General features: G+C 45.5%; 1 protein-coding gene across 1 annotated transcript in view; it reads right to left on the bottom strand.

The window, feature by feature from the left end:
* Window positions 1-14387, bottom strand: part of BMP1 (bone morphogenetic protein 1) — a 984430-nt gene that overhangs the window by 48428 nt on the left and 921615 nt on the right. The window contains exons 17-18 of the mRNA XM_069617748.1: window positions 6099-6226; window positions 5642-5855 (exon numbers count right to left, since the gene is read on the bottom strand). Of these exons, the coding sequence (XP_069473849.1) occupies window positions 5642-5855; window positions 6099-6226 (342 nt within the window). The remainder of the gene's footprint in view (window positions 1-5641; window positions 5856-6098; window positions 6227-14387) is intronic.

Here is a 14387-nt window from a genome sequence, read left to right as displayed (position 1 = left end):
AAGGGATGATTCTTCTCTTCACTGAAGCGAGGAGGGGAATGGTCTGGCTGACCGGGGGTTTCTCCTTAATTACACTTTCCACAAAGTCTATTTCAGGAGAGATCTCCCCAGTGTCCAGTTCGAAATGTGCTGCTGCTCTGCGCAACAGGGCATTGAATGTGGGCTGATCGTCTATGGGAGACGTGTTCCTAACAGGTGAATTGTCAGGAGGATTTAGGTTCAGGACAACAGTGTCCGAATATACTGATGGGGATTGCCAGGGATGTGAAGGCCCTTCTTCTGGATTTTCTCCGAAGCCTTCTCCTACCATGTCTGGGCTGTCTTCCAGACCTTCCTCCTGGTTCTGTCCCTCTTCCTCGTCCACAAATTCATCCTCCTCCTCCAAGTATTGTTCCTCACCAGTGAGGTCATACACATTATGGAAATCTGAGGCTGTGTCCTGCTGGGAGGGGTTGAATAGTCTCGGATATTTAGCCCTGGGGTCCTCCTGAGGCCCTTCTCTTGTTCTCTTGGGAGTGGGAGGGTTCTGGGTCTTCATAAACCTCTCCATCCTCTCCATGCAGAGATGGAGCCTTTCCATGGTCTCATGGGGTACCCCTGAGCGGTCTAGCGGGGGAAAATTAGTGTCTTCCGCCTGAAAACGGCTCGACCTCTCCCATAACGTCGAGGAAAGTGTCCCGTCGCCTTCAGAAAAGCCTTCCGGTGTGCTGGGGGTCCCCCCGACTGAAGGGGGTAGTCCCTGTCTTTCTTCGGGCCTTTTCAGCGTGTCTTTCGACCTTTGCGTAGCGCTCGACGTGTTTTTCGGAGTACACTTCGTGGCGTCGGCTACAACGATCCTCGCCAAGCTCTCTGTGACTAGTTTGTCAGAGGAGGGCTGTGGTTTCGACGTTACGGGTGTCGATCGTTCTACGGCGGCGTGCGCTCTCTGCTGGTGCGCGCCGGCCGATGGTTTGGGGGCGGCGCCCCTATTTGCCGAAAGCCCAGTCGCTGGTCGCGGCTGCGGTTGCGAGAGGGGCTTCGAACCTGAACGGTCCGAGGAGGCCGCCGGTGGAACCTGCGTCTCCTTGGGCGCTGATGCTTTCTTCGTCTTCGATGAAGAAGAGCCGTGGGTTGTGTGCTTATGGGTGCTAACGTGTGCGTCAGTGTCGCCGGGGTGTTCATCCCATAAGCAGGGCGTAAGCCGAGGCCGTCGGGGCCGGGGACAGACGACGAAGAGCGCGAGCGCTCTTTAGAGGGGTCTACGACTTCCATAGCGGAGGTCGTGTTATCACGTTCCTCGTCACTGTCGGTGGTAGCGGCGGCGGGTGAGGAATCGGACTTCGACATAGCGTAGGCCGCCCACCTCTTGACCCTACGGTCTTTTAGAGTCTTTGGCTTAAGAAGCCGACAAGCCGTGCAACCCTCCTTCTTGTGATCGAGGGGCAAGCAGCGGTTACACCGTGAATGCTTGTCCTTCCAAGTGAACTTGCCCTTGCAACGCGGGCAGAACCTAAAAGGTGTCCTCTCCATAGCTGAGGCAGTAAATCGTGATAACGACCCCAAGGGAAAGGAAGGGGAAAGGGAAAGGCATTCTCAGAAAGGAAACAAGAGATGTCCCATGACCCCACTCTCCCTACTGTATTTGGCCTGCGAGGCCAGGCCACGTGTTCGGCAACGCCGAAGTATCTTCTCCGCTCGTCCCCTCCGTCGAAGATCTTGCTCGGCGGAGAACAGCTTCACAACTGCGTCGAGGGAGGGATCTATGTGTTATATATTATAAGAAAACGACCAAAGGTCGAGGAGATGAAATCTGCAATGTCTCTCGAGGAGCTCCGCGTAAAGGCGACCAGTAGCTGGGTGGAAAAAAACAATCTGAGGGACCTCGACGCATGAGGGATTGTGGGTACAACGCACGTCACTATAGGGATAGTGTTTCAGACACGCCTTGTCGACGTACCCTTTGACTACGAAAAACAAAATGCAATACTCCGCAGTGACCACTGGATGTCGGACCTATGCACAGCATGTGATTCTAAGCAGATTAACAAACATCAGAAATATTATTACAAATGCATGCACACCACACAATTGTATAGTTCCTAGATGAAGGAAAAGTGGTAAATACTTTAGCCAACAAGGCCCAGAGGGCCACCAAAATGTAGGATATTTTCAGGCTAACACTACCAAGACCCATAAGAGCACATTACACTGTTATGTTAATAGAACTTATTAAGCACGGCGGTCGCCCAGGGGGCATCTTGGTGCTAAGAGACCAAAAGAAGCCAGCAGAGACATGCTCAAATCTGATTTGGAAGAGTCTTCAGGGAGGTGATTATGCATTGTGAAGAGGGAGAATGGAAGAGAGTTCCAGGCCTTTGCTGCTGCAACGGAGAATGCAGAACTGCCTATCCGGGCATATTTTATCCAGTGGATCTGAATCGTTAGCGAAGATTGAGAGCGAAGTGCTCTGGAGAGGACATTTTTCCTGGAGATGTGCAAAGCACAAATAACCAGGAATGTTGATGCACAGTAAATAAGCATATTTCAATAGGTAGGACAGTAAAACAAGGATTTAAAAATGTAGAGTAAGTCAGGAATAGTAGCTAGAAATCCAGATTTTTGTCTAAAACGTCAGGGTCCCAAGCGGATCCCAGGAAAAATGTCACTCTTTAGGTGCTTTCTTAAAATGTCACTTTCGAAAAAGGTTTCAGTGTTGATAAAATCGCCCCACTGGAACAAAAAGGACATAGTCCACGGGCAGAATAACGGTTATGGTGAAAAAACCAGGTAAGCCCCAGTTCTATCATACAGGTGTGGAGACTGTAGCAACCTACCCCTAGAGGCGCAAGAGGACATCAACAGGAAGAGTTCCAGTGCCAGGTTCAAGAGCCAGCAGTCCCAGGAAGAAATGAAGCACAGCAGGATTCGTGCAAATGTAAGTCAAAGGCAAAATGTGGTTGAAGAGTGCCTGCAGAAACGCTCTACCACATAGGTTATGGATCTCGAATAGCCCACCAACCTAGGGCACAGAAGTAAGTATTCACAGTGGCAGCCGTTGCCCAGGAAGGCGAAACAACCTGGTGAGTAAAATATCTTCTATTGCAGGGCATATTACAGGACCTAGTCACCCAGACCAATGACGACTCAGACAAACCAATCAGCATTTTGAGGAGTAGGATCAGCCAGTCAGGAGTGAAAACAATGCCAACGATGGCTCCATAAAGACAGAGCAACCGACCAAGCAATTCTGATGCATTGTTGACAAGTTCCCAGTTCTATGCGTGACACCACAAGTCAGTACTCTTTTTTTTCCTCATTGAATGCTGTGACTTCTAGGCCCGTACTTACAATGAGGAAAAAGAAAATACAAGTTCCAGAATTCAACAGGAAAAATGAAATCCAGCTCAGGGTTCATGCGTGGAACTGGGAATCTTGGCAGCAATACCGATGACTCGATGGACAAGACAGGCCAGCCCGGTGAAACAGTGGTGGCGACCCAAGATGGCCCAAACAGCAGTTGCAGGGTAGCTGTGTCTCACGACCCTTCTGGACGAAGGCAGCTTCACACTTCAAGGCATGCAACAAAGGCAGTAAAATGGGATAGTGGTGGTAAAACTGCTCAGAAACGTTTGTAGCATTGAGATCTCAGCCCATATGATGTGGGAGATCAGAGGGAAGAAGTCCAATGTCAAAGCTGGAGCCAACAGTATGGGACCCGAGCCAAGTCAGTATGCCCCAACATTGGTCCCAAAATTGCAGCAACAGCAGCTTTGTGGACAGAAATCCTCTAGAAGGCAATTAAACCAGCAGAACCCAAGGACAAATCTAGCAGAGCAGGGTTCAGATATCCCCTAGATATAGCCATGCACCATTGGGCTGGCATAAGCCAGCCCTCCACCCTCCAAGCTCCAACAAGGGACCCTAAACAAAGGTTTTGGTGGCCAATCAAGCTGGCCAGAAGAACTGCCATAAACCCAGGTGTACCCATAAGGCCAGGGCCCAGTACAAACCAGCCCAAAGTAAATGGAGGGTGCAGGGTTGAGCTCAAAGCGAGCGATTTTAGATTTGTCTCGATTTTGCCAAAACAAAGAAAAGCCCCCCACCGCCTCCAAACAAATGGCAGAAGCAGAACTAAAAAATACATTAGCACCCCAATGGTTATCAAAAAAGTAGATCTGCTTGCACCTCTGGCCAAGCCAAAAATAAATTACTGCTGCTATCAGCATAAACCCTCAAACCAATGACAAAGAGGGCCAACATTGGGGGCTAAAAGGCACTCCTATCTCAGGAGCCATATAAGCTACCACAGGAAATAGGTTTGGTGCGTCCAAATGAAAAATAATTCATTGTATTACTATGTATCAATAGGGATTATTTTGACATTTAAAATGCTGATTAAAGATACATAATTTGTGACCTTTTAAGTGTGGACAATAGTTCATAATGATAGGTTTTTACATGCGAATTGACCAGCAGAATGCGGCAAGAACTGTACTTGCAAGATTCTGCTTTTGGTACTATCCCATTGTGTACCTGCAGAATAGCAAAGGTTAGAAATGAGCACCCGCGGCAGGGGGCTCAGGCAATCAGATTGCTCAGATCGCGGGCTGAATCCCACAATCCAAGCCCACTTTCTGAGCAACCTGGCGGTTGCTTCCCCCCGACTAGCCATCTTCCCCCTCACCCGCTCTTCCCTTAACATAATTGTCCACGTCCCTCCCACCCCCACTTACCTGATGGCGGTGGCACTCCGCAGCTGCTGCTCAGACTTTCTTCTTCCTGCCGCCATGGAAATGGGAGAGGGGCTCTGCTTGGAGTCCCATCTTCCAGCTGTGTGGCGGCCATCCCTACAGAGTCCTTTCTATGAATGAACGGGATGCCGTGAGACGTCCCGCTCTTTCATAGAAAAGACACTGCTATCAGCACCCGGGGTTACTGGATGGCAACACGGGGTGATAATGGCGTTAGTAACCCGTTCCACAGGTTACACAGGGGGTGACGTCCCGGTGCCCTCGTTAAAAGCCCTTGCTTCGCCTGGCCCTTTAATTCAGGCTGTCGGGCTGTTACCCTCCGGTATAGCCCATGGAACGGGTTACTAGCGCCACAATGCAGACTTTTGGAGGCTTCCTCGGCCATAAAATGGGTGCAAGGCGTGTCTTTCTTTTATTATATTGTGTCATTTGATTTTCCCTTGCTGGCAGACGGATTGCATTTTATAATGCATTTACATTCTGTCTAGCTGAAACAAACTTACTATGTTTCAGATTAGGCATGCCATTTCAATAAGAGTAGAATGTGTAGTCTGATGAACACACATAGGCGCATTGTTTTCTACAGCTAGAAATAAATCAATATGAACAAGTTAAGTTGGGTGGAAGTGATGGTGTTTGTGTGTGTTTTCTGTGAATGTAAGAAATTATATTAAATGTTTTTTAAGTACTGTACTCTCAAACCATTATTTATGTACGGTATGCTCTGGGTTCTAGAAATTGCATCATCTTAGAAATCAATTCATTCAATATCACTAGACAGTATATGACCTGTCCAGATGGAAATGATCATGAAATGCATTGCAGTGGCACTCACAAGTGGCAAAGGTTCCCAAAGAAGGCAATCCCACTGGGAAATTTGCTCTCGCTGTAACCCACATCACAACTGTTACCTGTGCTGTGGGTGGCATCAAATCCCTTCTTCTGCACAGAGCTATCAGAGAAGAACTTGAGGAACATCTTGTTGCCACTCGAGAGGATGGGATCAGGGATCTTGGTGCCGCAGTATCGGCCGAGCACTGGTGCCTTAGCATCCTTGCCATTGCAAACCTCCAGGTGGTCGTATAGGCATTCATCATGAGGCTCGATGTCCAACTCTGTGAGGGTCTGAGGAAGAAAATGACAGAAGATTAGGTTAGATGTGTGGAGCAAAACAGCACAAGTGATGCGAAGGCGAATAGCAAAGAACATGCAACAAAGACAGAATAAAATGGAGCAAGAAGGAGAATAGAAGGAAGACAAAAGAAAGGATAAAGAGAAGAGGGTGAGGAACAGAAAAGGAGGACAGGACATAGGAAAAGGCGGAGAGAGGAAGCACAGCCCCAAAAGGGCAGAACACATTTTTATTACCAGTTTAATGCGATGCCCTGGGGTGGCAGAGATTAGCCAGGTGCACTCCTTTTTGCTTGGATATTTATCAGGCCAGTTTGGGCTGGAGATGGTACCAGTTGCAGCAATTACTTTGTGATCACAGCCAGCTGTCAAGAGCAGAACACAAGAGGGTCAGGGCACAATGATCGGGGTACACTGCTGCAATAACATCGCATTTTCCCCATAACATTCTACACAAACCCTTCCCAAACATGGACAACTGCAGTCTATCACTAAAACAGGAGGCGAGAGGAGGGGGCCAGCTAAACGCCAGGCAGCATGACCACTTTGGTGGGTAAATTAATTACTTGCTTGTAATAGAAACAAGGTACAATCCATTGAAAAGGGTGGGCTACATACTTCGGGTGGTATAGCTTCATATATCTGTCAAAGTTAGTTGAGTTATTCAACAGATGTAGGATTGCAAAAAAGATAGGGCAGTAGAGTTGTGAAGGTTTTATTATTATTCCACACACAAAGGACTTTGAAAGCAGTTTGACAGTATATGGTTCTAAACCTCAACAGCAGACTACGTGGTCTACGAAAGAGTGCTGACAAATGGAGTTCAACATCCAGCGGTACATAGACAAGTGTAGCTACATTAAGGAGCACCTGACCAAGTGGCCTTTTGGAGGAGCTTGCAGGTCAGGTTTGCTTATTTGTAAGTGATAGGAGGATATATTATAGTTTTTGTTTTATTGTTTGCTTGTTAGGCGCTTATACAGAAAGTAAAATACTATGTCAAAGCGCCCACAGGGCGAAGGGAGGGAACAAGGGAGTGAAACGCATTACAAAACACAATGTTTAAGAGCAGTGGGAGGAAAAAGGACAAGAAAAACCCGTTGAGTATTCAGAACGTGCAAGGGCAGCAAGGAAGAGGGCAGAGGGGGTAAGTGCTGGAGAGTCCGAGCTCATGGGTGAGCCACAGATGAAGTGCTATGATTCTTGAGTGCTACACGGCCAGAGCCACGTTAGGTCTAAGTGCGAACCCCCAGGGCGGGTGGTGTGCCAATGCAAGTGCTGAGGGTTGACATGTGTTTGGCCGATTGGGTGTGGGAGGCCAAGGGCCCCCCCCGCCCTCCGAGGATGCATAAAGGCCCCGGATACCAATCACAGCAACTGTGGGATTAGCAGAGGAGAGTGGAACGGAAGGAAGAGGTAAAGAGGAAAATCTTAAGGAGCTTCCGGAATTTAAGAATGTCCTGTTCAAGGCACATAGTGAGGGGAAATCTTTAGTAAAAGGTGAAAGATTTATTCGGTGTGAAGAGAAACCAGACTAGTTAAAGGAATGGTTTGGTCAAAAAAATGTTATTGTCCCTACCGGTCGGCCATGTGTTTTTAAGCCTAAGTGGCTCGATTTTAGAAAAATTTCCTATGGCCCTTACCCAAGTTTTCGTCCATTAAACGCACGCGACAACAGGCATCTGGGCGCTGCCATTTTGTGATAATCCTATCACTTGCCCCATTGCCCTGGCTGACCTGCTTTTGCGGCACTAAATCATATCCCCCGCCCCTGAGCCTGACATTATCAAAACATTCATATTCTCCGCCTCTCTCCTTGATGTTACTGTGCTGCGTAGGCAAACGCGCCCAGTCGTCTGCTACGCGACTTCACAAAGAACCCGGAAACCAACACAGATCAACTCACAACACAGCGCGCCACAATTCGGAATATGAAACTGTACTTTCAAATCAAACAGCAACACGGTACATTTGGTAAAGTACATTTATTTAACATTAAATGTTTATAGAATATTCAGCAATTGGCATATTAAATGGAATGTCATTTTTTTTCTTTTCTCTCTCTCTCCGCAAATCCTGTTCCGTTTTATCGTGAGTCACGCGCTGTTACTTTATGGTACACAGGGTGTTGGTTTTCGTTAAAAGAAGCACTTTGGTCGCACGGTGAACCGCAAGGCTGTTCCATCAACTAGGACTAGGCCAGCGTAAAGGTTGATATGTTGCTTCTAGCCTCGAGTACCGCATAAGGGCATAGGGGCCCTTGGCGATCGTCCCATAAGATCGCCAAAGTGGTGCAGTTGTTTACGATAAGCTAAAACATAAAAATTATAATTAGTCTCGCCAGCCGATCTTTATTAATATTATTCATTTTATTTATTACGGCCGATCTGAAACTATTTGCTTTCAAGGATAGTGCAATGGAGTATGTTCGGCTCTAAAATCAATGCAAAAACGAACAAAATAAATCGAGGTTAACACACTATGAGAAACGACTATTTGTCTACATGCGTGTGGAATGTGGACCTGCATGCCCATGTGCCCGGTACAAAGACGATCCCACAAACGTTTTACTTGCTCTTCATTCATTCATTCATTAATTCTTCATTCTGGTATAAAAGCGTCTAAAGAGTTACTTACATTATATTTGCAATTACCATTGTGTCTCTGCGTAATGCAGTCCGTAAATCCCACTGTGCTCTTGACAACGATTTTTCGTATACTGAACTAACATGAAACTCGGTCTAGTTTCAGAATTTTCTGCCTTATCGTCTTTTACGTTATTGCACCCCTCCTTCAAATGAAGTCCTTTCGGCATGGTCCCCGTCTCTCAAGGTCAAAAAACAATAGAACCTTATACTGCCAGTGTGAGTTGTGGGCCTCTTCAGGCCGCCAGCTGAAAATCAAAGCTGCTGACCTTCACTCTAAAGGAGCATACATTATTACTTTGCAACATCCCGTAGTAAAGCCATCTGTGAGAACTTGAATTTTCGAATCAATCTATGTACTAGGCCTCAATGTGCAAATGTGAACTGGCTTCTCTCCCATCTGCAACGGCTCGCTTGGCACGTTCTGAGGCCCCCAATTTTGTCCTCGTCGTCTGCGAGCTTTGCAGCCCTAGAGAACCATAACAATGGAGACATTGACTTTTTGGGGGAAGGTCAGGGAAAGTATAACGTACCCGAGGAGATTTATTGTTCGTTTTATTATTTGCAATACGCAAGCCTTGCGAAACTTAGTTAAAGCAACTAAAATATATACATACACATATTGACAAGGTCAGCGATATGAGGTGAATAGAGAGAGAAGTCAAACATGACACCCAGGTTGTTCGCCACCCAGGATGGTGAACGGAGGGTGTTAGGGTTAGCATACTTTGTATGTACACTGTACAATAACATTTATTTACAAAAAGACAATCATATTACAATCATTTAAACCAGGATTTGTACTTCACAACCAGCTCTGCTTTGGGTGGACATGGCACAGTCGCAATGTTCGGTGGCAATGCATCAGTGCTCTGCACAGAAACGTTCAGAATTCCATATCTGTGCTTCTCGAGTACAGCAACAATAAGGCTTTTTACAAAGTAGAACTCCATTTCCTCATAGACTGGGTTGATGACCCATTGCTTACTTCTTTTAGAAAACACCTTAGTGTAGCGAGGCATCCTTACATTACCCGTAGTCCTAGATTGTTCACGGCTGAGATTCTCGTTATGGGCCAAGACCACAAGTAGAGTCCTATGTGTCATGCCCTGTATGCTGAAATGCAAGCGCTTTCGCCTGTTCTTTAGGCACATATTGTGGAACACCTCCAAACCTCCTGTGTGACAGAATTCTGTCAGTCCCCTCAAATCTCTTGATAGAGTTTTATCGAAAACAATCTTCTCAATGGCTTTGTGTGTCGGTGAAGATGGAATCAACCACTTCTTCCTTGCCTCCTCTGGGGACAAAGGGCCATGTTCACATTGGTGGAAATGTAGGTTTTCTGACCAGCGGTGAACGTTGGTACAGTGGTGCATCAGTGACCGCCATTTTTCAAGAAGTATTTCCACTGAACCTTCACAAGTTTTGGAGCTCCACCAAAGATGGTTGCTGATAGACTGGGACCACTGTGAAATACTTTCCAAACCTTTTTTTTCCCCTGCAGCCGAGATTTTCTTATTGATTGATTTAGCAAGATGCCATACATCAAATTGATGTTTAATATGTGGGAACTGCTCTCTCATTGTCTTGGAAATTGAAACGTGTCTGTCCGTGGCTATGAGGTCGATGTGCATTCCCCTCGATTGTAGATATTCCACTGATTTTATAAATCCTAGTTTCTCCATGGCCACTGAGGATGTACATTGTGTTACCTGCACGACCACCAAACTCACAATTTTCTTACTATCCATGTCCTGAAAGTGGTAGGTGCAGTACTTGGCAGAAAATCCAGGGCTGTCGCTATGTCCATCGCCGGCTAGCCTGAATTGTTTCCCTACGAATGTACTTGCTAGAGAAAATTGTTCCATTTTCCAAGCATCACTAATGGCCGGAAACAGATAATCATGTTGGTATTTGTAGTACTGCGTTTTAGAAATGAAATTAAGTCCCACAAACTGAAAGAAAGACTAACTTTCTAAAACTAGACCCACTAAAAAGTGATGCAGCTGCACACAGTAGATTGCCTGCTGGCAGCTTCCCCAGCATCGGTTGTGCAGACCATGAGAACACATGATTTAATCTACAGGCGGCATGTAGTTTGACGTTACTGCCTTGTTTTTTGACGAGTCACATGAATCAATGGCCTCCGACATACTTTCCCTCTGACGGAATGCCCACATTTCAGAATACTTATAATATCCATCAAACAACTGTCGAATACTATGTATTTGCCCTCTTTCATTAGACTGTCATCCGGTGTCACACTTGTTTCGGACTGCATCGTTGAGGACATTTCGACCACAACTGAAAGAAATATCGCCGATATCAGGTTCTGATGCGTCGGTGAATGCTGCTGCTGGTTCATTCTCTGTCATTTCAACATCTGTTACTTCAACATTGATGGGAGAACACAACATTGTCGACAGCTTTTTTGGTGGAAATTTTTTGGCGGGTGTAGATTGTGTGAATTGATCTGCGACTACTTCCGAGCTATCCTCAATACATTCAGTATCTTCTTGTGGTGGTGCAGTCGCACTGTAGCAATGGTCCATTACAACTTTACTGGATTCTCCGGACACATTCATTTCATGTTCTGGCCATTGGATATGAGCATCTCTAGTCGCAACACGCGGCGTCTGAATTAATAGTTCCTCCATAGTGTAAATGGTCTGGCAAGCAACATCTCTCATTCGCTTCACTGTCTGTGTATGTATGTATAGTTCATAGACCACGGGTAACTACAGGACAGATTGGAAAAGGGATGTTCAGTTTAAACACAAGATAAAGTATAGTACAATTGACTGGAAAAAACATAAAATAGTCCTCAGCACAAAGAAATTCTAAAGTTATGAACTGTTTGTAACTAACCTTATTTTTGTTTCTTTTCTTTGCAACTTTCTTGACTCGACCTGCAACATCTGCACGCTGTAGCTCCGATTTGTTTCCGCATCTCTTCATAGACAGCACGGAATGAGGCTCCATCGACTCCCTGAAACATAATACTTTCATTACTATGTATCACAATATTGACAACATAAAAAAAACGTGAGGACGAACACACAGGTACATCTCAATAGCTAAACACAAATTAAACATTGTGTAGAACAATCAAACGACATGTATTCAAGCTATGTTCCATGGAACTGTCAGTATCCATACCTCTGGCTCTGCATGGACTGCCATGAATGATTGTATTGGAGAGGAGGCATCAGCAACTCCCTGAAATACAGTACTTGCGTTGGTATGGTTTTCAATATTGTAAACATAACACACACTTGGGGTCGACGGCACAGGTACATATAAAGAGATGACCACAAATGATGCACTGTCTAAAAGAATCAAGGAATATTTAAATATGATCAGATTTAATCGACTTATTTCTCCGATTTCTTTACATCTGCATCATCTAAATGGGATCTTGTGATTGTAGTGGAAGCTCCATCGTCTCCCTGAAACACAGTACTTGCGTTAATAGGGAAGAAAGTATAGCAAATGGAATCGCGTTATATGATCACGCTTGATGGAGCTGTCAGTATCCATACCTCGTGCTGCTGAAGAATATCTATGGATGTTGTAAATGTGGTGCGCACTTCCGAAAGCTGTTGCGCCGATTCGTATCCGCATGGTCCCGCTTCCACTTCCCCTGGAATTACTTGAATATCAGGCTCTGCATCAAGTGCGTGGGTTGACGCTTCAACAACTGCCTGAAACATAGTATTTGCATTAGTAAGGATTACAATATTGAAAACACAACACACACTTGTGGTCGACCGCACAGGTACATATCAATGGCTAACCACGAATGAAACATGGTGTAGAACAATCAAACGACAAGTGTTTCAGTCCTGATGATCACAGTCGATGGAGCTGTCAGTATCCATACCTCGTGCTGCTGAAGAACATCTAGGGCTGTTGTCAATGTGGTGGACGCTTCAGCATCTCCCTGAAAGACAGTACTTGCATTTGTATGGATAACACTAATTATAACTGAAAAAAACACCAGGGGACGAAAACTAAGGTGTATATCAATTGGAAAGCACTAACCAAACAATTGGTAAAATAATCACACGATACATAAAAACTATCACTTGACATGCATAAAACAAGTCTGTAGCGGAATAGCCAAGTATGATTACCTGATACGCGCTAGAAGTGGTTGATAACTGCGGGCACGTCACGGATGTAGAATGTTCTTGCTTCAGATTCAGTGGATAGTCAAGCAGTTGTAAAGGTAAATTGTTTGATAATGAAATGCAAATATTAAAAAAATGCCATGTAAACCGACAGAATACTTGAGAATAATGCTATTGAAAATGCGCAATATAGCACAGTTCCCTGTGCCCATAAATAGATTTCCTTTGGGGGTTATAAAATCGAAATTGATAAATGTCATTATTCAAAAAGCTATACATAAGCATATACAAAAGCATATCAATATCGAAAGTATTACAAGGGACACAACACCTAAAATATCAATTAATCAATTTGGCTACCTACAAACTACCGCAAGGCCTAAAGCTAAATGCGGACACTTGGCACACGAGTGGCGGAATGTGGACGAATAGAGTTGGAATAGCATTTGCAAGCAATTTTCGTGCCGTTCGCCGTTTATTCTTCTTTGTTTCCCAAGATGTGGCGTACATGTTCGAGGAAAAGTGCCGGCTGCAGATGCGGTCTCGATCACCCCTCTTGTCCTCAAAGACTTGCTGGACTCTACTTTCAAGCTCTTCTGGTGGATATCCGCAATGTCTGACCCATTCTCTTATTCGATCAACAGTTTTAGGGAATACATGCACTGTAGTGCCGTCAGATTTAGCATGGGTCTTCGAAGGGCAACCGCTAATCGAACAGGCAGGCATTGTTGTAAATTCTGAAAAGTAAATATCAAGATTATTATAAAACCTTGATGAATAAAAATGTCAAAAAAGTAAATGAACCATACCATGTTCAATGCAAGGTTTGTTTTGGTCGCCGGAACTACACCAGTTCATCATGTGCGGCTTAGTATTTGCATAAGTTACAGAAATGTTTTAAATGATGTGACTAAACTCTGAACATGTGACTCGTCCCTTGGATGTTCTGTCTTGCACGAGAAGGAAACATGCTTACATTATAGACTGGACCCCCGAAGGATGCAATTCGATGGCAATTGACACAGATGAAAATAAATAGATCCATTGATAGCATAACAATTGAAACTCAAGTCAATAGCAATGAGACCAAGGACCATAGCACTATTGGGTACTGTAATCGCAAATAGAAATGTAAAAATGACCGAAATATGACTAGGATACATGGCCTTACCTTGACCAACAAATAGTTGGATACAGCAGGCCGAGCAGTATGTTGCAGGAAAACAGGTAGATGGCCACAAGTAGCACACTGACGAGTTTGCTCGAAGCGGTCACAGATAGCACGACGACAAGCAGATTAGCATAGATCTCAGTGCTTCTCAGGTAGAAGGATCAGGAGTTGACTTGCAAAGCACAAAGATGTTCTCATGAGACATATCAAGTGGTTTATAAAGTATTAGAAACAGGGGTGTGTTTGTGAATGAATGACGTGTGTATGTCGTGGTATTATGTGGTTTGCAGGGGGGCGGCCTGCCTGGAGACACGGGGTCTGAGGAGGCCATGTGAGCGATGGACCCTGGGCGTGGGATACCTTTTGAAGTGTACATGCTGTTTGGCACCTTGGCCGTTTGCGCTGTGACAGCCCCCCATGCCAGCGCTCATCCCCAGGTGCGAACCGCCTTTGATAGAGGGGGGTGGGATGGATGGGCCGGTGGGCGTGCAGATAAGGCACAGGAAGACTGCTGAATGGAGACACACTTATGTGGATTGCAAGGGGGCGGCCTGCCTCAGGGGAGGCCTGCCTAGAG

This window comes from Ambystoma mexicanum, chromosome 10 (genome assembly GCF_040938575.1).
Source record: "Ambystoma mexicanum isolate Mex_15411 chromosome 10, UKY_AmexF1_1, whole genome shotgun sequence".
NCBI lineage: Eukaryota > Metazoa > Chordata > Amphibia > Caudata > Ambystomatidae > Ambystoma > Ambystoma mexicanum.
The sequence above is the reverse complement of the archived record's forward strand: the minus strand, read 5'-3'. Positions and strand labels throughout refer to the sequence as shown.